Source organism: Borostomias antarcticus (assembly GCF_949987555.1).
Source record: "Borostomias antarcticus genome assembly, chromosome: 8".
Lineage (NCBI taxonomy): Eukaryota > Metazoa > Chordata > Actinopteri > Stomiiformes > Stomiidae > Borostomias > Borostomias antarcticus.
The window spans coordinates 18,974,155-19,000,823 of NC_140241.1; the positions used below are offsets into that span (position 1 = coordinate 18,974,155).

The 26,669-nt window shown below is 47.7% G+C and overlaps 1 protein-coding gene across 1 annotated transcript in view; it reads right to left on the reverse strand.

Moving 5' to 3' along the window:
* LOC311312088 (glutathione hydrolase 5 proenzyme-like) overlaps window positions 1-26,320 on the reverse strand; it is a gene marked incomplete at both ends in the record, with an annotated part of 66,716 nt that extends 40,396 nt beyond the window's left edge. The window contains 10 exons of the mRNA XM_084441957.1: window positions 18,640-18,752; window positions 18,871-18,962; window positions 19,233-19,417; window positions 19,502-19,632; window positions 20,162-20,308; window positions 21,811-21,971; window positions 22,869-23,060; window positions 23,288-23,384; window positions 24,072-24,199; window positions 26,160-26,320. Coding sequence (XP_084298083.1) covers window positions 18,640-18,752; window positions 18,871-18,962; window positions 19,233-19,417; window positions 19,502-19,632; window positions 20,162-20,308; window positions 21,811-21,971; window positions 22,869-23,060; window positions 23,288-23,384; window positions 24,072-24,199; window positions 26,160-26,320 — 1,407 coding nt within the window. The remainder of the gene's footprint in view (window positions 1-18,639; window positions 18,753-18,870; window positions 18,963-19,232; window positions 19,418-19,501; window positions 19,633-20,161; window positions 20,309-21,810; window positions 21,972-22,868; window positions 23,061-23,287; window positions 23,385-24,071; window positions 24,200-26,159) is intronic.
* Between the last annotated feature and the right edge of the window lie 349 nt (window positions 26,321-26,669).

Below are 26,669 nucleotides of genomic sequence, written 5' to 3' on the forward strand. Positions count from 1 at the left end.
TGGATAGTGGCGAGGTGGCAAGACTCCTTGGGTCACAACCCGTCGGGGACAGAACAGTGACCCCTTGGCAAATTCCATGCACCCTCCAGCGAAGACCATGTGTCTCTAGCCGCCTCAGAGGCTGTGTTGTGAGGTCCGTGGCGTGATAGTGGTGTGGTGGCGAAACTTCGCCCCCTTGGGTCAGAGCCAATCGTGAACAGTGTAGGCCGTACCGGGCTACCCACCTGCCTTCACCAGTGAAGACCGTGTGTCTCTAGCCACCTCAGAGGCTGTGTTGTGAGGTCCGAGGCGTGGTAGTGGCGTGGTGGCGAGACTCCGCCCCCTCGGGTCAGAGCCGGTTGTCGACAGTGTAGGTCGCACCGGACTACCCACCTGCCTTCACCAGTGAAGACCGTGTGTCTCTAGCAACCTCAGAGGCTGTGTTGTGAGGTCCGAGGCGTGGTAGTGGCGTGGTGGCGAGACTCCGCCCCCTCGGGTCAGAGCCGGTTGTGGACAGTGTAGGCCGCACTGGACTACCCACCTGCCTTCACCAGTGAAGACCGTGTGTCTCTAGCCACCTCAGAGGCTGTGTTGTGAGGTCCGAGGCGTGGTAGTGGCGTGGTGGCGAGACTCCGCCCCCTCGGGTCAGAGCAGGTAGCTGGCAGTGCAGTGACGTCCGGGCAATCTCCCTGTACCCACCAGTGAAGACCGTGTGTCTGTAGCTCACTCAGGGTCTTAGTTGTGGTGTTTGTGGCGTGGATAGTGGCGTGGTGGCAAGACTCCGCCCCCTTGGGTCATAGCCGGTCTTGGACAGTGTAGACCGTGCCGGGCTACTCACCTGCCTTCACCAGTGAAGACCGTGTGTCTCTAGCCACCTCAGAGGCTGTGTTGTGAGGTCCGTGGCGTGGATTGTGGCGTGATGGCGAGACTCCGCCCCCTCCAGTCAGAGCAGGTCGAGGGCAGTGCACTGACATCCGGGCAATCTTCATGCACCCAACAGTGAAGACCGTGTGTCTGTAGCTCACTCAGGGGCTGAGATGTGAGGTCAGTGGCGTGGATATTGGCATGGTGGCGAGACTCCGCCCCCTTGGGTCAGAGCCGGTCATGGACAGTGTAGGCCGTGCCGGGCTACCCACCTGCCTTCACCAGTGAAGACCGTGTGTCTCTAGTCACCTCAGAGGCTGTGTTGTGAGGTCCGTGGCGTGGATTGTGGCGTGATGGCGAGACTCCGCCCCCTCCGGACAGAGCAGGTCGGGGGCAGTGCACTGACATCCGGGCAATCTCCATGCACCCTACAGTGAAGACCGTGTGTCTGTAGCTCACTCAGGGGCTGAGATGTGTGGACAGTGGCGTGGATAGTGGCGTGGTGACGAGACTCCGCCCCATCGGGTCAGAGCCGGTCGAGGACAGTCTACTGCTCCCCGGGCCACACACATGCACCCAACCGTGAAAACTGCGTCTTAAGCCAACTCAGGGTCTGAGATGTGGAGACGGTGGCGTGAATAGTGGCGTGGTGGCGAGACTCCACCCCCTCAGATCAGAGGTTGTGGGGGGCAGGTCAGTGATTGCCAGGCCATCCCCATGCACCCCTCTTTGGAGACCATAGCTGAATCCCAAATCGCGCACTTAGGCGAAAGTGCAGAGCACTCGCGGCCTTGTGGCCTTACATGCGCGTTCCCGCTAAATCCACAAGGGCTCAGGGTAGTTCCAAAACGGAATCGCTAGGTCCACAAGTGCGCCACGCCGCCATTTTGCGCACTGTAACCGCACTTACCGAAAGTCCGCAATTTCACGGACTTAGGAGCAGAAAATACCCACAGCCCACCGCGTCTCATGTGACACGGTGCTTGAGTGCATCCGAGTCATGATCCAAGTGCATCACACATAAATGATGACATTTGCAGATAACACAACATTTATCTTGAAATCCACATGCTGCAAACATATCCCACCCAACCTAATTTTTTAATTATTATTAAATTAAAACAGACGTCAATCGGTCAATTTGCAGAGCTGAGGGGAGCGTCAGAGCAGCCTCTGCGTCGGAGGAACGCGGCAGCCAATAAAACGAAGTGGGAGGGGCATTGAGCGAAACTGAGTGCTGTCCCATTTAATTCACGGCCCTGCACCCTCTGGCCCTTCCAGCTGACGTCAATTAAGTGCTCAGGCCTCAGGCCACAAGTGCGAGGGGCCGCAAGTGCGGTTTGCGCACTCAGATTGGGATTCAGCTCATGTGTCTATAGCCCACTCCGGGGCGGAGCAGTAGCTGTAGAGGTGTTGTATGGAAGTCGAGGTTAGAAGAAGTAGCAGTGAAAAGCAATAGGTGTTTGTTATAAGTACTGCTAGTACTACACTCAAAAATAGATTAGACCACTCATCATAACTCATAGTTTTATTGAGTTCAATAGCTGAAAGAGAAAAGATATTAATATGAGTTTGCAGCCTGAAAAAGAGTGTCATTCTAAATATTTCTTTGAATATAAGGAAGGAAGGAAGGAAGGAAGGCAGGAAGGAAAGAAGGAAGGAAAGAAGGAAGGAAGGAAATAAGGAAGGATGGATGGAAGAAAGGAAGGAAGGAAGGAAGGAAGGAAGGAAGGAAGGAAGGAAGGAAGGAAGGAAGGAAGGAAGGATGGATGGATGGATGGATGGAAGAAAGGAAGGAAGGATGGAAGGAAGGAAGGAAGGAAGGATGGAAGGAATATGAATGCTACCACAGTAGTCATAAAAGGGTGCCTGTACAGAGAGCCTGCGCGTGTCCCCAAATTCAAATCTCAACTGACACTGAGCATCCTCTCATTCACTTCAATGGAAAGGCATGCCGGCTTCAGACAGCTCTCTCTCAAAAAGTATAAAGGCTACAGCTTAGCTATTGACCTCGTAGGAATCCTGAGAACTTGCTGAACATTTGTATGTATAATTGTCCGTGTAGCTTAAAAACTGTAGGCATGGCGACGAGTTAGAAAACGTGTAAAAATGCAAAATGAGCAGCTCAAAAGTCAGAGTGTGGGCCAATACGTTTCAATGAAGAGCGCAGTTGCCGAACGAATCGTCATAGAGCGAAAACTATAAGTCACACGGCTTAGAGACTTAGATTGTACGAATCAGCACAGTTGTGTGAACGTTTTAATGTAGAATATGTGTATGAGCTGTTAAAACTGTAGGAGCGACAGCAGTTTACAAAACGTGCAGATGTTTTCAAAATACGAGCTGCTACACTGTAAAAACTGAACATTCCACACATCCACTTCTATGTTAAAAAGGGTCCCAAACAAACTTAAATTACATAAAAACTATAAGGAATTTCAAAAATCTGAATGGTTAGTTTACTCACCTAAAGGTCCTGAACATTTTAAACTTTGAAGGAGGTTTCTAGCACAAAAAATGAAGGAGGAGATAGGTTTCAAAGCTGATGAGGGGTTTCAAGGTCTGCCATAGACTTCCATTGTAATTTTTTTTTGAGAAAAGCTGAATATTTTGAAAAGTATAAAATATATTAAAAATCTGAAATATATCCCATAAAGACCTTAACAAGCTGAACATTTTGTTAGTTGAATGGTTTCTGTAGCTCAAAGTATGAAGGAGTTGAAGGCTGAAGAAGGTTTCAAAACTCCCCCATAGACTTCCATTCAAAAAAATTGTTGAAAAAGTTGAATATTTTAAAAAGTATAAAAGGTATAAAATATCTGAAAGGATTCCGCGCATGTCCTTAACAAGCTGAACATTTTGATACTTGAATGGTTTAAGTGGCTCAAAGTATGAAGGAGCTACAGAGAGCCAAAAAACGTACGGAAGAAGAAGTAAGAATAACTAGAAAATTGCATTTCCTGCAGAAAATGCGTGTGAATGCTGAGCAGCTGAACGGAATAGCACAAGCATCTGAAAATGCATGAATGTGAAAAATCTGAAATGTCAAATGCATCACACCTGAATGGTTGAAAATCCTGGAAGCTGAAAAGCCTGGAAGCTGAAAAACCTTGAAGCTTAGCTGAACTGTAAAACTGGCAGAATTGGAAGATGAAGTGCATTACATAAAGAAGCTAAGGACTTAAATACGTTGCTACAAAAGCTGGAAGATGAACTGTTACACTGTAATAATGGAATGTATTGCTAAAAAGATTGGAAGCTGAAAAACTTGGAAGCTGAAATGTGAAACTGGCAGAATTGGAAGCTGAAGTGCATTGCCGAAAGAAGCTAAAAACGTAACTACATTGCTACAAAAGCTGGAAGATAAACTAATACTGCCAAAGCTGAAACATGAAATAAATTATGGAATGTATTGTTAAAAAGCTTGTAAGCTGGAAAACCTGGAAGCTTAGCTGAAATGTGAAACTGGCAGAATTGGAACTGCATTACCTAAAGAAGCTAAGAACTTAAATACATTGCAATAAAAGCTGGAAAACAAACTATAATAATGTCAAAGCTGAAATATGGAATAAAGAAGGAATTCATAGCTAAAAAGCTTGGAAGCTGAAAAACCTTGAAGCTTAGCTGAAATGTGAAACTGGCAGAATTGGAAGCTGAAGTGCATTGCCTAAAGGAGCTAAAAACTTAAATACAGGGACTCCGCCCCCTCCGGTCAGAGCCTGAAAAAGTCTCAGAGTCTGTGTTGTGAGGTCCGTGGCGTGGTAGTGGCGTGGTGGCGAGACTCCGCCCCCTAGGGTCAGAGCCAGTCTTGGACAGTGCACGCCGCTCTGGGTCTCCCACCAGCCCCCACCTGTGAAGACCATGTGTCTCTAGCCACCTCAGAGGCTGTGTTGTGAGGTCCGTGGCGTGGATAGTGGCGTGATTGCGAGACTCCGCCCCCTCGGGTCAGAGCCGGTTGTGGACAGTGTAGGCCGCACCAGACTACCCACCTGCCTTCACCAGTGACGACCGTGTGTCTCTAGCCACCTCAGAGGCTGTGTTGTGAGGTCCGTGGCGTGGTAGGGGCGTGAGGGCGAGACTCCGCCCCCTTGGGTCATAGCCGGTCTTGGACAGTGTAGGCCGTGCCGGGCTACCCACCTGCCTTCACCAGTGCACCCCTCATTGGAGACCATGTGTCTATAGCCCACTCCGTGGCCGAGCAGTAGCGGTGTAGGTGTTGTATGGAAGTTGAAGTGAGAAGCAGTTGCAGTAAGAAGCAGTGTGTTTGTTATAAGTACAGCTAGTACTTCACTGAAAATTGATTTAACCACTCATCATAACTCATGAAAGAGGAGAAAGGGCATTAATATGAGTTTACAGCAGTCATTCTGAATATTTTTTTTGAATATAATGAAGGTAGGAAGGAGGCTAGGAAGGAAGGAAGCTAGGAAGGAAGGAAGGAAGGATGGAAGGAAGGAATATGAATGCTACCACAGTAGTCATAAAAGGGTGCCTGTACAGAGAGCCTGCGCGTGTCCCCAAATTCAAATCTCAACTGACACTGTGAGCTTCCTCTCATTCACTTCAATGGAAAGGCATGCCGGCTTCAGACCGCTCTCTCTCAAAAAGTATAAAGGCTGCAGCTTAGCTATTGACACCGTGGGAATCCTGAGAACTTGCTGAACATTTCTATGTATAATTGTCCGTCTAGGTTAAAAACTGTAGGCATGGCGACGAGTTAGAAAAAGTGTAAAAATGCAAAATGAGCAGCTCAAAAGTTAGTGTGGGCCAATACGTTTCAATGAAGAGCGCAGTTGCCGAACGAAACGTCATAGAGCGAAAACTATAAGTCACACGGCTTAGAGACTTAGATTGTACGAATCAGCACAGTTTTGTAAACGTTTTAATGTAGAATATGTGTATGAGCTGTTAAAACTGTAGGAGCGACAGCAGTTTACAAAACATGTAGATGTTTTCAAAATACGAGCTGCTACACTCTAGAAACTGAACATTCCACACATCCACTTCAATGTTAAAAAGGGTCCAAAACAAACTTTTATTACATAAAAACTATAAGGAATTTAAAAAATCTGAATAGATCGTTTACTCAGCTAAAGGTCCTGAATATTTTAAACTTCGAAGGAGGTTTCTAGCACAAAAAATGAAGGAGGAGATAGGTTTCAAAACTGAAGAGGATTTCAAGGTCCGCCCATAGACTTCCATTGTAAAAAAAATATTGAAAAAGCTGAATATTTTAAAAAGTATGAAAGATATTAAAAATCTGAAAGAAGTCCCATCGTGTCCATAAAAAGACAAACATTTAGATATTTGAATGGTTTCTGTAGCTCAAAGTATGAGGGAGTTAAGGAGAGCCAAAGTATGTACGGAAGGAAAAAAGAGAGGTGTCAATTCTAATACTAGAAAATTGCATTTCCTGCAGAAAATGCGTGTGAATGCTGAGCAGCTGAACGGAATAGCAAAAGCATTGCTGAAAATGCATGAATGTGAAAAATCTGAAATGTCAAATGCATCACACCTGAATGGTTGAAAATCCTGGAAGCTGAAAAGCCTGGAAGCTGAAAAACCTTGAAGCTTAGCTGAACTGTGAAACTGGCAGAATTGGAAGCTGAAGTGCATTACATAAAGAAGCTAAGAACTTAAATACATTGCTACAAAAGCTGGAAGATAAACTGTTACACTGTAATGATGGAATGTATAGCTAAAAAGATTGGAAGCTGAAAAACCTGGAAGCTGAAATGTGAAACTGGCAGAATTGGAAGCTGAATTGCATTGCCTAAAGAAGCTAAAAACTTAAATACATTGCTATAAAAGCTGGAAGATAAACGGTAATACTGTCAAAGCTGGAACATGGAATAAATGATGGAATATATTGCTAAAAAGCTTGTAGGCTGGAAAACCTGGAAGCTTAGCTGAAATGTGAAACTGGCAGAATTGGAACTGCATAACCTAAAGAAGCTAAGAACTTAAATACTTTTAAATTTTTCAACCTGAGTAGTTTAAGCCTTGAACTGAGCCTTTAGCTTGAAAGATGAGCAATAGAGTAATACTGTCAAATCTGAAAGATGGAATAAATGATGGAATGTATAGCTTAAGAGCTTGGAAGCCTGTCGGTGACAGTACAGTGATCTCTGGGCAATCTCTATGCACCAGATGGTGAAGGCCGTGTGTCTCTAGCCCACATGGGCTGAGTTCTGTGGTCCATGGCGTGGATAGTGGCGTGGTGGAAAGACTCCGCCGCCTTGGTCACCGTTGGTCAGGGGCTTTGACCTCCGGGTAATCTCCTTAGTGAAGGACGTGTGTCTCTAGCTCACTCAGGGGCCGAGTTGTGGGGTCTGTGGTGTAGATAGTGGCGTGGTGGCGAGACTCCCCCTCCTTGGGTCACAACATGTCGGGGACAGTACAGTGACCTTCACCCACCCGTGAAGACCATGTGTCTCTAACCCGGTCTGAGTTGTGTTGTCCGTGGCATGTTCAGTGGTGTGGTGAAGAGACTCCGCCCCCTCGCGTCAGAGCCGGTAATGGCCAGTGTAGGCCGTGCCGACCTGTCTTCACCAGTGAAGACCGTGTGTCTCTAGCCACCTCAGAGGCTGTGTTGTGAGGTCTGTGGCGTGGATAGTGGCGTGATTGCGAGACTCCGCCCCCTCGGGTCAGAGCCGGTTGTGGACAGTGTAGGCCGCACCGGACTACCCACCTGCCTTCACCAGTGACGACCGTGTGTCTCTAGCCACCTCAGAGGCTGTGTTGTGAGGTCCGAGGCGTGGTAGTGGCGTGGTGGCGAGACTCCGCCCCCTCGGGTCAGAGCCAGTCGTGGACAGTGTAGACCGCACCGGACTACCCACCTGCCTTCACCAGTGACGACCGTGTGTCTCTAGCCACCTCAGAGGCTGTGTTGTGAGGTCCGAGGCGTGGTAGTGGCGTGGTGGCGAGACTCCGCCCCCTCGGGTCAGAGCCAGTCGTGGACAGTGTAGACCGCACCGGGTTACCCACCTGCCTTCACCAGTGAAGACCGTGTGTCTCTAGCTGCCTCAGAGGCTGTGTTGTGAGGTGCGTGGCGTATTAGTGGCATGATGGCGAGACTCCGCCCCCTTGGGTCCGAGCCGGTCTTGGACAGTGTACGCTGCTCTGGGCCTCCCACCTGCCCCCACCGGCAATGACCCTGTGACCACAGGGGCTGAGATGTGGGGACAGTGGCGTGGATAGTGGCGTGGAGACGAGACTCCGCCCCCTCAGGTCAGAGCTGGTCGAGGAGAGTGTACTGCTCCCCGGGCCACCCACATGCACCCAACCGTGAAAACTGCATCTTTAGCCAACTCAGGGTCTGAGATGTTGGGACGGTGGCGTGGATAGTGGCGTGGTGGCAAGATTCCGCCCCCTCAGGTCAGAGGTTGTTGGGGGCAGGTCAGTGATTGCCAGGCCATCCCCATGCACCCCTCATCCCACCATGTGTCTATAGCCCACTCCGGGGCCGAGCAGTAGATGTGGAGGTGTTGTATGGAAGTTGAGGTTAGAAGCAGTAGTAGTGAAAAGCAGTAGGTGTTTGTTATAAGTACTGCTAGTACTACACTCAAAATTGGATTAGACCACTCATCATAACTCATAGTTTTATTGAGTTCAATAGCTGAAAGAGGAGAAAATATATTAATATGAGTTTACAGCCTGAAAAAGTGTCATTCTGAATATTTCTTTGAATATAAGTAAGGAAGGAAGGAAGGAAAGAAGGATGGATGAAAGGAAGGAAGGATGGAAGGAAGGAAGGATGGAAGGATGGAAGAAAGGAATATGAATGCTGCCACAGTAGTCATAAAAGGGTGCCTGTACAGAGAGCCTGCGCGTGTCCCCAAATTCAAATCTCAACTGACACTGTGAGCATCCTCTCATTCACTTCAATGGAAAGGCATGCCGGCTTCAGACAGCTCTCCCTCAAAAAGTATGAAGGTCACAGCCTAGATATTGACACCCTATGAATCCTGAGAAAATGCTGAACATTTGTATATATAATTGTCCGTGTAGCTTAAAAACTGTAGCCATGGCGACGAGTTAGAAAAAGTGTAAAAATGCAAAATGAGCAGCTCAAAAGTCAGAGTGTGGGCCAATACGTTTCAATGAGGAGCGCAGTTGCCGAACGAAACGTCATAGAGCAAAAACTATAAGTCACACGGCTTAGAGACTTAGATTGTACGAATCAGCACAGTTGTGTGAACGTTTTAATGTAGAATATGTGTATGAGCTGTTAAAACTGTAGGAGCAACAGCAGTTTACAAAACGTGTAGATGTTTTCAAAATACGAGCTGCTACACTCTAGAAACTGAACATTCCACACATCCACTTCAATGTTAAAAAGGGTCCCAAACAAACTTAAATTACATAAAAACTATAAGGAATTTCAAAAATCTGAATGGTTACTTTACTCACATAAAGGTCCTGAACATTTTAAACTTTGAAGGAGGTTTCTAGCACAAAAAATGAAGGAGGAGATAGGTTTCAAAGCTGATGAGGGGTTTCAAGGTCTGCCCATAGACTTCCATTATAAAAAAATGTTGAAAAAAGCTGAATATTTTAAAAATTATGAAAGTTATTAAAAATCTGAAATATATCACATAAAGACCTTAACAAGCTGAACATTTTGATAATTGAATGGTTTCTGTAGCTCAAAGTATGAAGGAGCTGAAGGCTGAAGAAGATTTTAAAACTCCCCCATTGACTTCCATTCAAAAAAATTGTTGAAAAAGTTGAATATTTTAAAAAGTATAAAAGGTATAAAAAATCTGAAAATATTCCGCGCATGTCCTTAACAAGCTGAACATTTTGATACTTGAATGGTTTAAGTGGCTCAAAGTATGAAGGAGCTACAGAGAGCCAAAAAACGTACGGAAGAAGAAGTAAAAAAAATAAAGAACTGGATAACAATAGTGTGAATGCTCTAAAGCATTCACACTAACTAGAAAATTGCATTTCCTGCAGAAAATGCGTGTGAATGCTGAGCAGCTGAACGGAATAGCAAAAGCATTGCTGAAAATGCATGAATGTGAGAAATCTGAAATGTCAAATGCATCACACCTGAACGGTTGAAAATCCTGGAAGCTGAAAAGCCTGGAAGCTGAAAAACCTTGAAGCTTAGCTGAACTGTGAAACTGGCAGAATTGGAAGCTGAATTGCATTGCCTAAAGAAGCTAAAAACTTAAATACATCGCTACAAAAGCTGGAAGATAAACTGTTACACTGTAATGATGGAATGTATTGCTAAAAAGATTTGAAGCTGAAAAAGCTGGAAGCTGAAATGTGAAACTGGCAGAATTGGAGGCTGAATTGCATTGCCTAAAAAAGCTAAAAACTTAAATACATTGCTACAAAAGCTGGAAGATAAACTGTAATACTGTCAAAGCTGGAACATGGAATAAATGATGGAATATATTGCTAAAAAGCTTGTAGGCTGGAAAACCTGGAAGCTTAGCTGAAATGTGAAACTGGCAGAATTGGAACTGCATTACCTGTAGAAGCTAAGAACTTAAATACTTTGAAACTTTTCAACCTGAGTAGTTTAAGCCTTGAACTGAGCCTTTAACTTGAAAGATGAGCAATAGAGTAATACTGTCAAAGCTGAAAGATGGAATAAATTATGGAATATATAGCTTAAACGATTGGAAGCCTGTCGGGGACAGTACAGTGATCTCTGGGCAATCTCTATGCACCAGATATTGAAGAACGTGTCTCTAGCTCACTCAGGGACTGAGTTGTGGGGTCTATGGCGTGGATAGTGGCGAGGTGGCAAGACTCCTTGGGTCACAACCCGTCGGGGACAGTACAGTGACCTCTTGGCAAATTCCATGCACCCTCCAGCAAAGACCATGTGTCTCTAGCCGCCTCAGAGGCTGTGTTGTGAGGTCCGTGGCGTGATAGTGGTGTGGTGGCGAAACTCCGCCCCCTTGGGTCAGAGCCAATCGTGAACAGTGTAGGCCGTGCCGGGCTACCCACCTGCCTTCACCAGTGAAGACCGTGTATCTCTAGCCACCTCAGAGGCTGTGTTGTGAGGTCCGTGGCGTGGTAGTGGCATGGTGGTGAGACTCCGCCCCCTTGGGTCAGAGCTGGTTATGGACAGTATAGGCCGCACTGGGCTACCCACCTGCCTTCACCAGTGACGACCGTGTGTCTCTAGCCACCTCAGAGGCTGTGTTGTGAGGTCCGAGGCGTGGTAGTGGCGTGGTGGCGAGACTCCGCCCCCTCGGGTCAGAGCCGGTTGTGGACAGTGTAGGCCGCACCGGACTACCCACCTGCCTTCACCAGTGAAGACCGTGTGTCTCTAGCCACCTCAGAGGCTGTGTTGTGAGGTCCGAGGCGTGGTGGCGAGACTCCGCCCCCTCGGGTCAGAGCCGGTTGTGGACAGTGTAGGCCGCACTGGACTACCCACCTGCCTTCACCAGTGAAGACCGTGTGTCTCTAGCAACCTCAGAGGCTGTGTTGTGAGGTCCGAGGCGTGGTAGTGGCGTGGTGGCGAGACTCCGCCCCCTCGGGTCAGATCCGGTTGTGGACAGTGTAGGCCGCACTGGACTACCCACCTGCCTACACCAGTGAAGACCGTGTGTCTCTAGCCACCTCAGAGGCTGTGTTGTGAGGTCCGAGGCGTGGTAGTGGCGTGGTGGCGAGACTCCGCCCCCTCGGGTCAGAGCCAGTCGTGGACAGTGTAGACCACACCGGGTTACCCACCTGCCTTCACCAGTGAAGACCGTGTGTCTCTAGCTGCCTCAGAGGCTGTGTTGTGAGGTGCGTGGCGTATTAGTGGCATGATGGCGAGACTCCGCCCCCTTGGGTCCGAGCCGGTCTTGGACAGTGTATGCTGCTCTGGGCCTCCCACCTGCCCCCCCGGCAATGACCCTGTGTCCTTAGCCCACTCATGGGCTGAGATGTGGGGTCAGTGGCGTGGATAGTGGCGTGGTAGCGAGACTCCGCCCCCTTGGGTCATAGCCGGTCTTGGACAGTGTAGGCCGTGCCGGGCTACCCACCTGCCTTCACCAGTGAAGACCGTGTGTCTCTAGCCACCTCAGAGGCTGTGTTGTGAGGTCAGTGGCGTGGATAGTGGCGTGATGGCGAGACTCCGCCCCCTCCAGTCGGAGCAGGTCGAGGGCAGTGCATTGACATCCGGGCAATCTTCATGCACCCAACAGTGAAGACCTTGTGTCTGTAGCTCACTCATGGGCTGAGATGTGGGGTCAGTGGCGTGGATAGTGGCGAGGTGGTGAGACTCCACCCCCTTGGGTCAGAGCTGGTCGTGGACAGTGTAGGCCGTGCCGGGCTACCCACCTGCCTTCACCAGTGAGGACCGTGTGTCTCTAACCACCTCAGAGGCTGTGTTGTGAGGTCCGTGGCGTGGATAGTGGCGTGATGGCGAGACTCCGCCCCCTCTAGTCAGAGCAGGTCAGGGGCAATGAACTGACATCCGTGGAATTGCCATGCACCCAACAGTGAAGCCGTGTCTGTAGCTCACTCAGGGGCTGAGATGTGGGGACAGTGGTGTGGATAGTGGCGTGGTGACGAGACTCCGCCCCCTCAGGTCAGAGCCGGTCGAGGTCAGTGTACTGCTCCCCGGGCCACACACATGCATCCAACCGTGAAAACTGCATCTTTAGCCAACTCAGGGTCTGAGACGTGGGGACGGTGGCGTGGATAGTGGCGTGGTGGCGAGACTCCACCCCCTCAGATCAGAGGTTATTGGGGGCAGGTCAGTGATTGCCAGGCCATCCCCATGCACCCCTCATTGGAGACCATGTGTCTATAGCCCACTCCGGGGCCGAGCAGTAGCTGTAGAGGTGTTGTATGGAAGTTGAGGTTAGAAGAAGTAGCAGTGAAAAGCAGTAGGTGTTTGTTATAAGTACTGCTAGTACTACACTCAAAAATAGATTAGACCACTCATCATAACTCATAGTTTTATTGAGTTCAATAGCTGAAAGAGGAGAAAAGATATTAATATGAGTTTGCAGCCTGAAAAAGAGTGTCATTCTAAATATTTCTTTGAATATAAGGAAGGAAGGAAGGAAGGAAGGAAGGCAGGAAGGAAAGAAGGAAGGAAAGAAGGAAGGAAATAAGGAAGGATGGATGGAAGAAAGGAAGGATGGAAGGAAGGAAGGAAGGAAGGAAGGAAGGAAGGAAGGAAAGAAGGAAGGAAGGAAGGAAGGAAGGAAGGAAGGAAAGAAGGAAGGAAGGAAGGAAGGAAGGATGGATGGATGGAAGAAAGGAAGGAAGGAAGGAAGGAAGGAAGGAAGGATGGAAGGAAGGAATATGAATGCTGCCACAGTAGTCATAAAAGGATGCCCGTACAGAGAGCCTGCGCGTGTCCCCAAATTCAAATCCTAACTGACACTGAGCTTCCTCTCATTCACTTCAATGGAAAGGCATGCCGGCTTCAGACAGCTCTCTCTCAAAAAGTATAAAGGCTACAGCTTAGCTATTGACACCGTGGGAATCCTGAGAACTTGCTGAACATTTGTATGTATAATTGTCCGTGTAGCTTAAAAACTGTAGGCATGGCGACGAGTTAGAAAAAGGGTAAAAATGCAAAATGAGCAGCTCAAAAGTCAGAGTGTGGGCCAATACGTTTCAATGGAGAGCGCAGTTGCCGAACGAAACGTCATAGAGCGAAAACTATAAGTCACACGGCTTAGAGACTTAGATTGTACGAATCAGCACAGTTGTGTGAACGTTTTAATGTAGAATATGTGTATGAGCTGTTAAAACTGTAGGAGCAACAGCAGTTTACAAAACGTGTAGATGTTTTCAAAATACGAGCTGCTACACTCTAGAAACTGAACATTCCACACATCCACTTCAATGTTAAAAAGGGTCCCAAACAAACTTAAATTACATAAAAACTATAAGGAATTTCAAAAATCTGAATAGATCGTTTACTCACCTAAAGGTCCTGAACATTTTAAAATTTGAAGGAGGTTTCTAGCACAAAAAATGAAGGAGGAGATAGGTTTCAAAGCTGAAGAGGATTTCAAGGTCCGCCCATAGACTTCCATTGTAAAAAAAATATTGAAAAAGCTGAATATTTTAAAAAGTATGAAAGATATAAAAAATCTGAAAGAAGTCCCATCGTGTCCATAAAAAGACAAACATTTTGATATTTGAATGGTTTCTGTAGCTCAAAGTATGAGGGAGTTAAGGAGAGCCAAAGTATGTACGGAAGGAAAAAAGAGAGGTGTCAATTCTAATACTAGAAAATTGCATTTCCTGCAGAAAATGCGTGTGAATGCTGAGCAGCTGAACGGAATAGCAAAAGCATTGCTGAAAATGCATGAATGTGAGAAATCTGAAATGTCAAATGCATCACACCTGAATGGTTGAAAATCCTGGAAGCTGAAAAGCCTGGAAGCTGAAAAACCTTGAAGCTTAGCTGAACTGTGAAACTGGCAGAATTGGAAGCTGAAGTGCATTACATAAATAAGCTAAGAACTTAAATACATTGCTACAAAAGCTGGAAGATAAACTGTTACACTGTAATGATGGAATGTATTGCTAAAAAGATTGGAAGCTGAAAAACCTGGAAGCTGAAATGTGAAACTGGCAGAATTGGAAGCTGAATTGCATTGCCTAAAGAAGCTAAAAACTTAAATACATTGCTATAAAAGCTGGAAGATAAACGGTAATACTGTCAAAGCTGGAACATGGAATAAATGATGGAATATATTGCTAAAAAGCTTTTAGGCTGGAAAACCTGGAAGCTTAGCTGAAATGTGAAACTGGCAGAATTGGAACTGCATAACCTAAAGAAGCTAAGAACTTAAATACTTTTAAACTTTTCAACCTGAGTAGTTTAAGCCTTGAACTGAGCCTTTAGCTTGAAAGATGAGCAATAGAGTAATACTGTCAAATCTGAAAGATGGAATAAATGATGGAATGTATAGCTTAAGAGCTTGGAAGCCTGTCGGTGACAGTACAGTGATCTCTGGGCAATCTCTATGCACCAGATGGTGAAGGCCGTGTGTCTCTAGCCCACATGGGCTGAGTTCTGTGGTCTATGGCGTGGATAGTGGCGTGGTGGAAAGACTCCGCCGCCTTGGTCACCGTTGGTCAGGGGCAGTGCATTGACCTCCGGGCAATCTCCTTAGTGAAGGCCGTGTGTCTCTAGCTCACTCAGGGGCCGAGTTGTGGGGTCTGTGGTGTAGATAGTGGCGTGGTGGCGAGACTCCCCCTCCTTGGGTCACAACATGTCGGGGACAGTACAGTGACCTCTTGGCAATCTCCATGCACCCACCCGTGAAGACCATGTGTCTCTAACCCGGTCTGAGTTGTGTTGTCCGTGGCATGTTCAGTGGTGTGGTGAAGAGACTCCGCCCCCTCGGGTCAGAGCGGTAATGGCCAGTGTAGACCGTGCCGACCTGTCTTCACCAGTGAAGACCGTGTGTCTCTTGCCACCTCAGAGGCTGTGTTGTGAGGTCCGTGGCGTGGTAGTGGCATGGTTGTGAGACTCCGCCCCCTTGGGTCAGAGCTGGTCATGGACAGTATAGGCCGCACTGGGCTATCCACCTGCCTTCACCAGTGAAGACCGTGTGTCTCTAGCCACCTCAGAGGCTGTGTTGTGAGGTCCGTGGCGTGGATAGTGGCGTGATTGCGAGACTCCGCCCCTTCGGGTCAGAGCCGGTTGTGGACAGTGTAGGCCGCACCGGACTACCCACCTGCCTTCACCAGTGACGACCGTGTGTCTCTAGCCACCTCAGAGGCTGTGTTGTGAGGTCCGAGGCGTGGTAGTGGCGTGGTGGCGAGACTCCGCCCCCTCGGGTCAGAGCCGGTTTTGGACAGTATAGGCCGCACTGGGCTACCCACCTGCCTTCACCAGTGAAGGCCGTGTGTCTCTAGCCACCTCAGAGGCTGTGTTGTGAGGTCCGTGGCGTGGATAGTGGCGTGATTGCGAGACTCCGCCCCCTCGTGTCAGAGCCGGTTGTGGACAGTGTAGGCCGCACCGGACTACCCACCTGCCTTCACCAGTGACGACCGTGTGTCTCTAGCCACCTCAGAGGCTGTGTTGTGAGGTCCGAGGCGTGGTAGTGGCGTGGTGGCGAGACTCCGCCCCCTCGGGTCAGAGCCGGTTGTGGACAGTGTAGGCCGCACTGGACTACCCACCTGCCTTCACCAGTGAAGACCGTGTGTCTCTAGTCACCTCAGAGGCTGTGTTTTGAGGTCCGAGGCGTGGTAGTGGCGTGGTGGCGAGACTCCGCCCCCTCGGGTCAGAGCCAGTCGTGGACAGTGTAGACCGCACCGGGTTACCCACCTGTATTCACCAGTGAAGACCGTGTGTCTCTAGCTGCCTCAGAGGCTGTGTTGTGAGGTGCGTGGCGTATTAGTGGCATGATGGCGAGACTCCGCCCCCTTGGGTCCGAGCCGGTTTTGGACAGTGTACGCTGCTCTGGGCCTCCCACCTGCCCCCACCGGCAATGACCCTGTGTCCTTAGCCCACTCAGGGTCTGAGTTGTGGGGTGCGTGGCGTGGATAGTGGCGTGGTGGCGAGACTCCGCCCCCTTGGGTCAGAGCTGGTCGTGGACAGTGTAGGCCGTGCCGGGCTACCCACCTGCCTTCACCAGTGAGGACCGTGTGTCTCTATCCACCTCAGAGGCTGTGTTGTGAGGTCCGTGGTATGGATAGTGGCGTGATGGCAAGACTCCGCCCCCTCTGGTCAGAGCAGGTCGGGGGCCATGCACTGACATCCGGGGAATTGCCATGCACCCAACAGTGAAGCCGTGTCTGTAGCTCACTCAGGGACTGAGATGTGGGGACAGTGGCGTGGATAGTGGCGTGGAGACGAGACTCCGCCCCCTCAGGTCAGAGCTGGTCGAGGAGAGTGTACTGCTCCCCGGGCCACCCACATGCACCCAACCGTGAAAACTGCATCTTTAGCCAACTCAGGGTCTGAGATGTTGGGACGGTGGCGTGGATAGTGGCGTGGTGGCAAGACTCCGCCCCCTCAGGTCAGAGGTTGTGGGGGGCAGGTCAGTGATTGCCAGGCCATCCCCATGCACCCCTCATCCCACCATGTGTCTATAGCCCACTCCGGGGCCGAGCAGTAGATGTGGAGGTGTTGTATGGAAGTTGAGGTTAGAAGCAGTAGTAGTGAAAAGCAGTAGGTGTTTGTTATAAGTACTGCTAGCACTACACTCAAAAATAGATTAGACCACTCATCATAACTCATAGTTTTATTGAGTTCAATAGCTGAAAGAGGAGAAAATATATTAATATGAGTTTACAGCCTGAAAAAGTGTCATTCTGAATATTTCTTTGAATATAAGTAAGGAAGGAAGGAAGGAAAGAAGGATGGATGAAAGGAAGGAAGGATGGAAGGAAGGAAGGATGGAAGAAAGGATGGAAGAAAGGAATATGAATGCTGCCACAATAGTCATAAAAGGGTGCCTGTACAGAGAGCCTGCGCGTGTCCCCAAATTCAAATCTCAACTGACACTGTGAGCATCCTCTCATTCACTTCAATGGAAAGGCATGCCGGCTTCAGACAGCTCTCCCTCAAAAAGTATGAAGGTCACAGCCTAGATATTGACACCCTAGGAATCCTGAGAAAATGCTGAACATTTGTATATATAATTGTCCGTGTAGCTTAAAAACTGTAGCCATGGCGACGAGTTAGAAAAAGGGTAAAAATGCAAAATGAGCAGCTCAAAAGTTAGAGGGTGGGCCCATACATTTCAATGGAGAGCGCAGTTGCCGAACAAATTGTCATGAAGAGAAAACTATAAGTCACACGGCGTAGATACTTACATTGTACGAATCAGCACAGTTGTGTGAACGTTTTAATGTAGAATATGTGTATGAGCTGTTAAAACTGTAGGAGCAACAGCAGTTTACAAAACGTGTAGATGTTTTCAAAACACAGGCTGCCACACTCTAAATACTGAACATTCCACACATCCACTTCAATGTTAAAAAAGGTCCAAAACAAACTTAAATTACATAAAAACTACAAGGAATTTCAAAAATCTGAATAGATCCTTTACTCAGCTAAAGGTCCTGAACATTTTAAACTTTGAAGGAGGTTTCTAGCACAAAAAATGAAGGAGGAGATAGGTTTCAAAGCTGACAAGGGGTTTCAAGGTCTGCCATAGACTTCCATTGTAAATTTTGTTTGAGAAAAGCGGAATATTTTGAAAAGTATAAAATATATTAAAAATCTGAAAGATATCCCATAAAGACCTTAACAAGCTGAACATTTTGATAGTTGAATGGTTTCTGTAGCTCAAAGTATGAAGGAGTTGAAGGCTGAGGAAGGTTTCAAAACTCCCCCATAGACCTCCATTCAAAAAAATTGTTGAAAAAGTTGAATATTTTAAAAAGTATAAAAGGTATAAAAAATCTGAAAGTATTCCGCGCATGTCCTTAACAAGCTGAACATTTTGATACTTGAATGGTTTAAGTGGCTCAAAGTATGAAGGAGCTACAGAGAGCCAAAAAACGTACGGAAGAAGAAGTAAAAAAAAAAATAAAGAACTGGATAACAATAGTGTGAATGCTTGCAGCATTCACACTAATAAAGAACTGGATAACAATAGTGTGAATGCTCTAAAGCATTCACACTAATTATCATGCACAGCAGAACACTGATGTAGCTCATTTACCAATTGCAGCATAATGCCAAGAAAGGAAAGGATAAGAAAAATAAAGGGAGCTTATTAATAAATATGCAACTATATACAACGTGCCTGTAATGTTATATATATATAACATTATATATATAACAGCCCCCCAAAATGTCTGCACGCCACTGACCACAGTGAAAAACACCAGCTGACCCAGTACACTCACCAAGGCCATCGCCGTGGTGATCATGCTCCCCCCTGATCCTCCAATCACAAGGGTTCTGTCTCCCGACCCGGACCTCAGGATGGCCGGGGCCATGGAGGAGGGGGGCTGCTCACCTGGGACAAGATCAGAGGTCATCATATTCACAGGTCAGAGGTCAGTGAGGAATGAATATTTCAAAGGAAAGGTTGACTGAAGAAGAAGAAGAATCAGAATACTGTTGCTGTACAGCACCTGCCCTGAAGCGCTCGGCTCGGCCACAGAAGTCGGCCAGCTCGTTGTTGAGAATGATGCCTGTTCTGGGGGAGTACACGCCTGCACCGAAACTGCAGAGAGAAAGAGGAGAAGATGGTTGAGAAGAGGAGCAGAGAGAAGGAGGAGAAGATGGTTGAGAAGAAGAGCAGAGAGAAGGAGGAGAAGATGGTTGAGAAGAGGAGCAGAGAGAAGGAGGAGAAGATGGTTGAGAAGAGGAGCAGAGCTCAGCGGCCTCAGCTGGCTTCACCCTCAACACCTTCATCATTTAGAGAGATGGGCCTCTGGTTAAGGGACTTTGCTAGTGCTCGGTATTGCAATCTCAGATAGGCTGATATGCTCACATGTGGTTGATGGTGCTTGTGACGGAGACGGCAGAACCATCTTCAGCCAGGACGGACACATGCGTGGTCCCAGTGCGGTCCCAGGAAGGCGTGGCGTTGTAGTACGAGTCACTGTGCGTGCGGTCCTTGCTTATCTTTGCCCTGATGTGGTCAGCGAAGTCTGGGTCCACTAAGTAAGATGCATTCTACATGGAAAGAAAATATGAAATTGTGAGAACATTCACACACCACAGTAATCCAGACAAGAGGAACCTATTTCAGATCCTCACTTTCGCGGTGCCAAATGCAGGATCCCGTATGTTCCTGCGCTGTCCGTTAGCAAACTTGGCCGCCTCTATGTAGAGGTGATAGGTCTGGGCCTCCTGGTCACCGTCCATGGAACTTGGAGTGAGCTGGAACCCTGGAGAACACCAGCCAATCAAATCTCCCTTAATACGACACGTACTGTATAGGATATCTATACTTAATATGACACGTATAGTATAGGATATCTATACTTAATATGACACGTACTGTTAGGATATCTATACTTAATATGACACATATAGTATAGGATATCTATACTTAATATGACACGTACTTATAGGATATCTATACTTAATATGACACATACTGTATAGGATATCTATACTTAATATGACACATACTTATAGGATATCTATACTTAATATGACACGTACTGTATAGGATATCTATACTTAATATGACACGTACTGTATAGGATATCTATACTTAATATGACACATACTTATAGGATATCTATACTTAATATGACACATACTTATAGGATATCTATACTTAATATGACACGTATAGGACATATCGCAAGTTAGAGCAACTACACATTGACAAGGAAACACAATGACAGATCCGTAACATGGTCATGACTCATGACTGCAGCCTAGCAAACCAGAGTATAGTTGAGAGACCTTTCATCAGGTTGAGGAGGAAGGCGAGTATGGCTCCCCCTGCTGGGGGTGGAGGGATGTGCATTACGTAATCACCCAGAGGAACCGTCCACGCCTCTTCCACTCGGACTTGGAAGGATTTCAGGTCCTCCGTTGTTAGGGATCCACCTTTATCAAACAGAAAGGCCAGACTATTACCCGTCCTCACACACAAGATAGAACAAGACAGAAAAGTTTTCTTCGCTATAAAAAGGAGGGAAAGTGTTATGGTTCGGGCCGGGTCCGCCCCAGCTCGCCCCCTGCTCCCAGTCTGGACCCTCACAGTCCTGACCCTGAGCTCCTGTGCCCCCTGGACCCTCCTGGACCCTCCTGGACCCTCCTGGACCCTCCTGGACCCTCCTGGACCCTGAGCACCTCCCCTCCCAGTGACTGCCCCTGCACTCCCCCAGAGACGTTAGCACTTTGTTCACGTTGTCACCTGGTTTTGTTCTGCCTCCTTGTGTGTTTGGTCTTGTGTTCGTTGTCTGGTCTTCTATGTTAGTTTGTGTCCTCCCAGCCCCAGCTCTAGACACCTGTCCCTCACTAGACACCTGTCCCTCACTAGACACCTGTCCCTCACTAGTCCCACGTCACTCCAGTCCCTCTCCACTCCTGTCCCTCTAGCCTAGTCTTCCCTTCTAGCCCCTCCTTGTGTTTCTAAACTCCCTCTCTAGTTCCCATACCCTGTTCTAGTCCCCCCAGTCCCCTCCTCTAGTTCTCTGGTCCCCTCTAGCTCCCCCTCTAGTTTTCATTAGTTTTCCGCCTAGTCCCATTCTCAGCCTCGTTCCCTGTTCCCTTCCTTTGTGTCCTAGTTCCTCTGTCCTTGTGTTGGTGTCTTGTTGGAATCCCTCCATGTCCTTGTCTGGGTGATTGTCTGCACCTGTGTCTCGTTATGTCTTGTTGCACACCTGTGCGTAGTTCCTTGATTGTTCTCCCAGAGTATATATGCCCTCCTGTTTCCTTTGTTCTCTGTTGGTTCATTGTCGATGTTAGTGTGTTTCTTCCCAGTGCTCCTCTGTTTATTTTTGCCTTTTTGAGATTAAAAACTTTATTATTTGAACCTGCGCTGCCTGCTGCCTGTTTTTGGGTCCTACCCCCACCTACCACCCAACCTTAAAGCCCCACTATGTTGTTGATTTCATCTTAAAATATCATTTTCAAAGTCGATCTATTGGTGTGCTGGATTATTATTATAGTGAGAACAGCACCTCTTCCATTCCCACAGAGGGGTATGGTGGCCTGTATTTGCACGATGTAACTTTTGACCGCGAGCCGCGGTTTTCTCGTGCATGAACGTTCTGCTTCACCTTTAGCTCTCCTCTTCAAATTTGCCAGCAGAGTCCGTTTTCCTCAGCTTGTCAGTTGTCAACAAATGCATGTGAGAGGTTTTAACAGGCGTCTCTCACCGTTTTACCACAATGGTACTGTGGTTGTGATGGCTCTAGTGGCCTTTAGGGGCCGCTTAAGTGCATAAAACTGGACCGCTACATAATGGGGCTTTAACAGGAAAGTTTGAATACATCTCGCACACATTGAGCTCTCTCTCTCTCTCTCCCCCCCCCTCCCTCTCTCTCCCCCCCTCTCTCTCCCTCCCTCCCTCCCTCCCTTCTTCTACCCCCTATCTCACCCACCTGCAGCCTTGATGTCTTGGATCAGATCCCGTCCTATGTTCCCTGTGTAGAGGGCATCGGCACCTTGTTCTGCTATGGTTTCCATGGTTTCCGCTAGCTTGGGGAACCTCAGTGTGTCCCCCGTGCGCAGGATCTTCTTGTTCTTGTTGCAGAACAACTCGCTAGAAGAGAACATGCAGAGAGAACCGCAGTCATTAGAGCACAGGAGACACACACACACACACACACACACACACACACACACACACACACACACAGCAGATAACAAACAATAGCTCACAATGAACCTTGGTATAAACTAGGAGCTTTGCAGCCTCTCTGGGTTACAGTGACTGTACAGGCCGTAATTAGCTACTGTCAACAGACAAGACAGAAGAAGCAGAGGACAGAAGAAGCAGAAGACAGGAGAAGCAGAAGACAGAAGAAGCAGAAGACAGAAGAAGCAGAAGACAGAAGAAGGTAGTCTTCATTCAGACATTTTACTGCACATCTCTGTGATCGGGCGGCTCACAGGAGCACATTTGAATCTGAGATGAAGAGTCTTCCTCCCCCCTCTGACCAGGGACAAATCTGACCAGGGACAAATCTGACCAGGGTCAAATCCGACCAGGGACAAATCTGACCAGGGACAAATCTGACCAGGGCCAGTGGCACCTTCACCCCAGCTCCTGTACCTCTGCTCACCACCACAGAACAGGGGGAGGGAGGAGGGGAAGGAAGGAGGGAGGGAGGGAGGGAGAGCATTGTGGAGCTGAGGGGGTTGAACTCTTTGAAGTTAATCTCAGTGCTGGGCTCTGGGAAAGCCTCAGTCTGGCTCTACTGCACCACCATATGGATGAAAACAGGCAGGACCAGACTGGAGCAGATACTGGAGCATATAGACTAGAGGTCAATACTAGAGGTCAATACTAGAGGTCAATACTAGAGGTCCCCTTGGACCAGATATTTGCAGCATACAGTATGTGACTGAAAAGAAGCACCTAGGATAGAAATCCAGATATCAATACGTAGAAGAGGGTACTCTGGAGACCCCTGGTGGCGGGGCGGGGCGGTGTTACCAGAGAGGTGAGGCTTCTATTAGATTTGTTATCATGGGGTTGGAGAGCAGCTGTCCCAGGAACTCTGGCGTGGGGAAGCCGTCTCTGGCCAGTCTGATGGTCGGCTCGAACAGCGTGGCCCAGGTCAGGCGACCGTAGAGGCTGTGAACTTTCTCATAACCCCTGAGCTCCCCGGGGACGCCAATCCACTTACTACCTACAGGGGGCAGTGTTGGGTACATACACACACACACACACACACACACACACACACACACACACACACACACACATACATACATAAGAACAAGACACCCCAGATAGGATACAGGAGTGATGATAGGCTTGTGTTAAGCTAATAGTTGTTATTGAAAATGATGAGCATAATGAAAACCTCAGACCGATCCATCATCAGTCACCATGCATACAGACGGCTCCACTTGCCTAAGATGGGCGGCTCTGATGGACAGTCTTTCAGCAGGTCAGCTTTGAAGGACAGAGGTACAGTTTCTCTCGAGCTGAAGACTTTCACCTCGCCTTGACAAACAGAACACAGGCTGCAGTTACAGGACTGTGAGGCAGGAGGAGAGAGATATACAGGACTGTGAGGCAGGAGGAGGGAGATATACAGGAGGAGAGAGATATACAGGACTGAGGCAGGAGGAGAGAGATATACAGGACTGTGAGACAGGAGGAGAGATATATACAGGACTGTGAGGCAGGAGGAGAGAGATATACAGGACTGTGAGGCAGGATGAGAGAGATATACAGGACTGTGATGCAGGAGGAGAGAGATATTCAGGACTGGGGCAGGAGGAGAGAGATATACAGGACTGTGGGGTAGGAGGAGAGAGATATACAGGACTGTGGGGTAGGAGGAGAGAGATATACAGGACTGTGAGACAGGAGGAGAGAGATATACAGGACTGTGAGGCAGGAGGAGAGAGATATACAGGACTGTGAGGCAGGAGGAGAGAGATATACAGGACTGTGAGGCAGGAGGAGAGAGATATACAGGACTGTGAGACAGGAGGAGAGAGATATACAGAACTGTGAGACAGGAGGAGAGAGATATACAGGACTGAGGAGAGAGATCGCTGAGGCGGAGAGTTGGGGATCAGAGGGGAGAGAGACCAAGGGGAGGGTATACCAACGTGGGACTGCAAGGTGCTACACCGTTCATCACCAATACAAGCATCCTAGAATACAGATATGAAGACACACCAGATGTATTCATCACAGTGAAGATGGATCCGCCTCCCAGCCCCATGCTCTGCGGATTGACCACTGAGGAGCAGAGCAGAGCAGCGATGGCGCCATCTACTGCCGATCCTCCGCGCTTCAGCATGTCCCTGGCAAAGCAAGGCCACACACACAGCAGGAATGAATTAAGGATGAATGAAGGAGCGTTTTTTGTTTGATTGCCTTGCTGTGGCTCACGCACAGCAAGTATGTGTGTGTGTGCGTGCGTGTGTGTGTGTGGTTGTTACATGTGTGTAAGGGGCCATGGTGGTGGAGTCACTGTGAAGCTGCCCAGCAAGCCAAATGACTAGGCCAGAACACATGTGGATTAGGGGATTTTTTGACGTCTTTTCAGGACGTCATCATAACGACTTTTTAATGACCTGAACTGGCCTGCAAAGTTTGACCAAAAGTTTGGAGTGAGATTTTTTCACTTAGCCGTTAACACCTGTTGCTCTGCTACTTTAACGACTTTGGGCATAGGCTATTTCTACCACCTCAACCTTGACTAGACTTAACGTTTGGTGACTCTTCTTTAGACAGGCGGTTAGGGTTAGGGTTAGTTTAACGTTTGATGACTCTTCTTTAGACAGGCGGTTGTCTTGTCAGTACCCTGATGTCCCACGTGCCTCTGTCTCTCTCTGTCTCAAAGGCACTCCACTCCCCTGTAGGACAGCCCGGGAAATCTGGGCAGGAGATTGAAGTATTTTCCGAACAACCAAAAAGCTTACTGAGCTGAACAAAAAGTTGAAGCGAAACCTGTTAAAGCATGTTTTTATTGACTGTTTCACAACCCTGGTTTGAGACGCTTGCTGAAAGATATAAAAGACTTCTTGACTGACTGCCAAGTTCGGGTTTAGCCTGACTGCCATGTTCGGGTTTAGCCTGCACCTTAAATTCCCCTGTAGGTCATCAGTTTTCAGTTTCCCCTTTAAACTAATAGCCTACTTTGTATTGTTAAATGCGACCAAGGACCACATTGGAAATACGTGTTTAATACTTGAATGTGCTATCCTCTGGGCAATACTTGCATCGTTGACGTAGGCTATGTATTCAGTTTTACCCCAAATAAAAATCAATCAATCAATCAATTTCTACAATATTTTATCATGTTAAATCCTTTGTGTGTGTGTGCCATTTGATCAAGCAAAGCGAAATCCGGGATGACGACCGCCTTTCTGAAAACTTCTGATATTTTCAACATGAAGCCTCGCAGCTGCTGCGCTCTGAAAAACAGCGCACCGCTTTTTCTTGGAGGCCGCAAACGCCGAGTCCCCTTGAGGAAACAGTTCGCAAAAAGGTACAGGTGCTAAAATAGGCGCTATGTGGACACGGCTCCTATATAGTAAAGGGATATCTCAAAAGCCACATATTACCGTATAATATATATTATACATCCAAGGCCACGCAACACAAATTATGTTTAATGAGCTCTCCCACTTGTATTTAACATCAAATAGGCCTAGATGTGTAGCCACTGTGTCTTGATCTACTTACTTAGCCACCTAAAGGGAAGTGCATAGAGCATGGCAAAGATATTCGGCCGGAACTAGACTATCAAAAGAACAGCTGGATGTAATATTGTCCATCAGCCTTCAGTCCAATGGCCTGACTTCTGTAGGCTACAGACTCCAACATGTCTACAGCTGAGTCCACTCCAGAATGAAGACTGGGGAAATCTCTGTTGTCCTTTGTACAGATTGCCTACAACAAATGGTCCAATCAGCTATACAGTGAATAGGCTACTCAAATAAATGGATCTGGCCATTAAAGGAGAAATGCAGTAGGCTCCAATCTGCACCGGTCAAATATGAACGAAGGTATAGCTATTACAAAGCTATCGAGCGCCCATAAAGCGTAATCGAGTCTATCAAATCTCTTAAACTGATTATAGGCGGTTCACTTCAGCTTAGGCTATTATCTGACACTCCAGACACTGGAACATGGAACAGCTACAGGTCTGCAGTGGACTAATTATCCCTTTGAAAATAAAATATCCCTCCTAACCAGCCTGCCTATTTTAAACAATAACGACCCCGAATAGTGTTGAACGAACTACGGGTAGCCTACCTGCCGATGTCCGAACAGCGCTGGGAGTCTGCCGATACCGCCGCGCGCTTGAAGGTTCCTTGAGAGCATCCTTTGTCAAAATGTAAAACTATGAACAAACAGACTATAGCAAGGACCAAAACACAAATGAGGCAGAAGTGCCACGGCTTGCATTTGCCCATGATTCGCAGAAATACTTTCCCGAAGGCTACCTTGCCAGCCGCGGATGAAGTTTGGCGGTAGTGCGCACTGGAGTAGCTATAAAGAGCCCCCCGCGCTACCGCCCCAAATCTCTCTCTCTCTCTCTCTCTCTCTCTCTCTCTCTCTCTCTCTCTCTCTCTCTCTCTCTCTCTCTCTCCATATAATAAATAAATTCATGGTAAGAATACTGAATAGATAGATAGATAGATAGATAGATAGATAGATAGATAGATAGATAGATAGATAGATAGATAGATAGATAGATAGATAGATAGATAGATAGATGTAGGACATGGAGGGATTCCAACAAGACACCAACACAAGGACAGA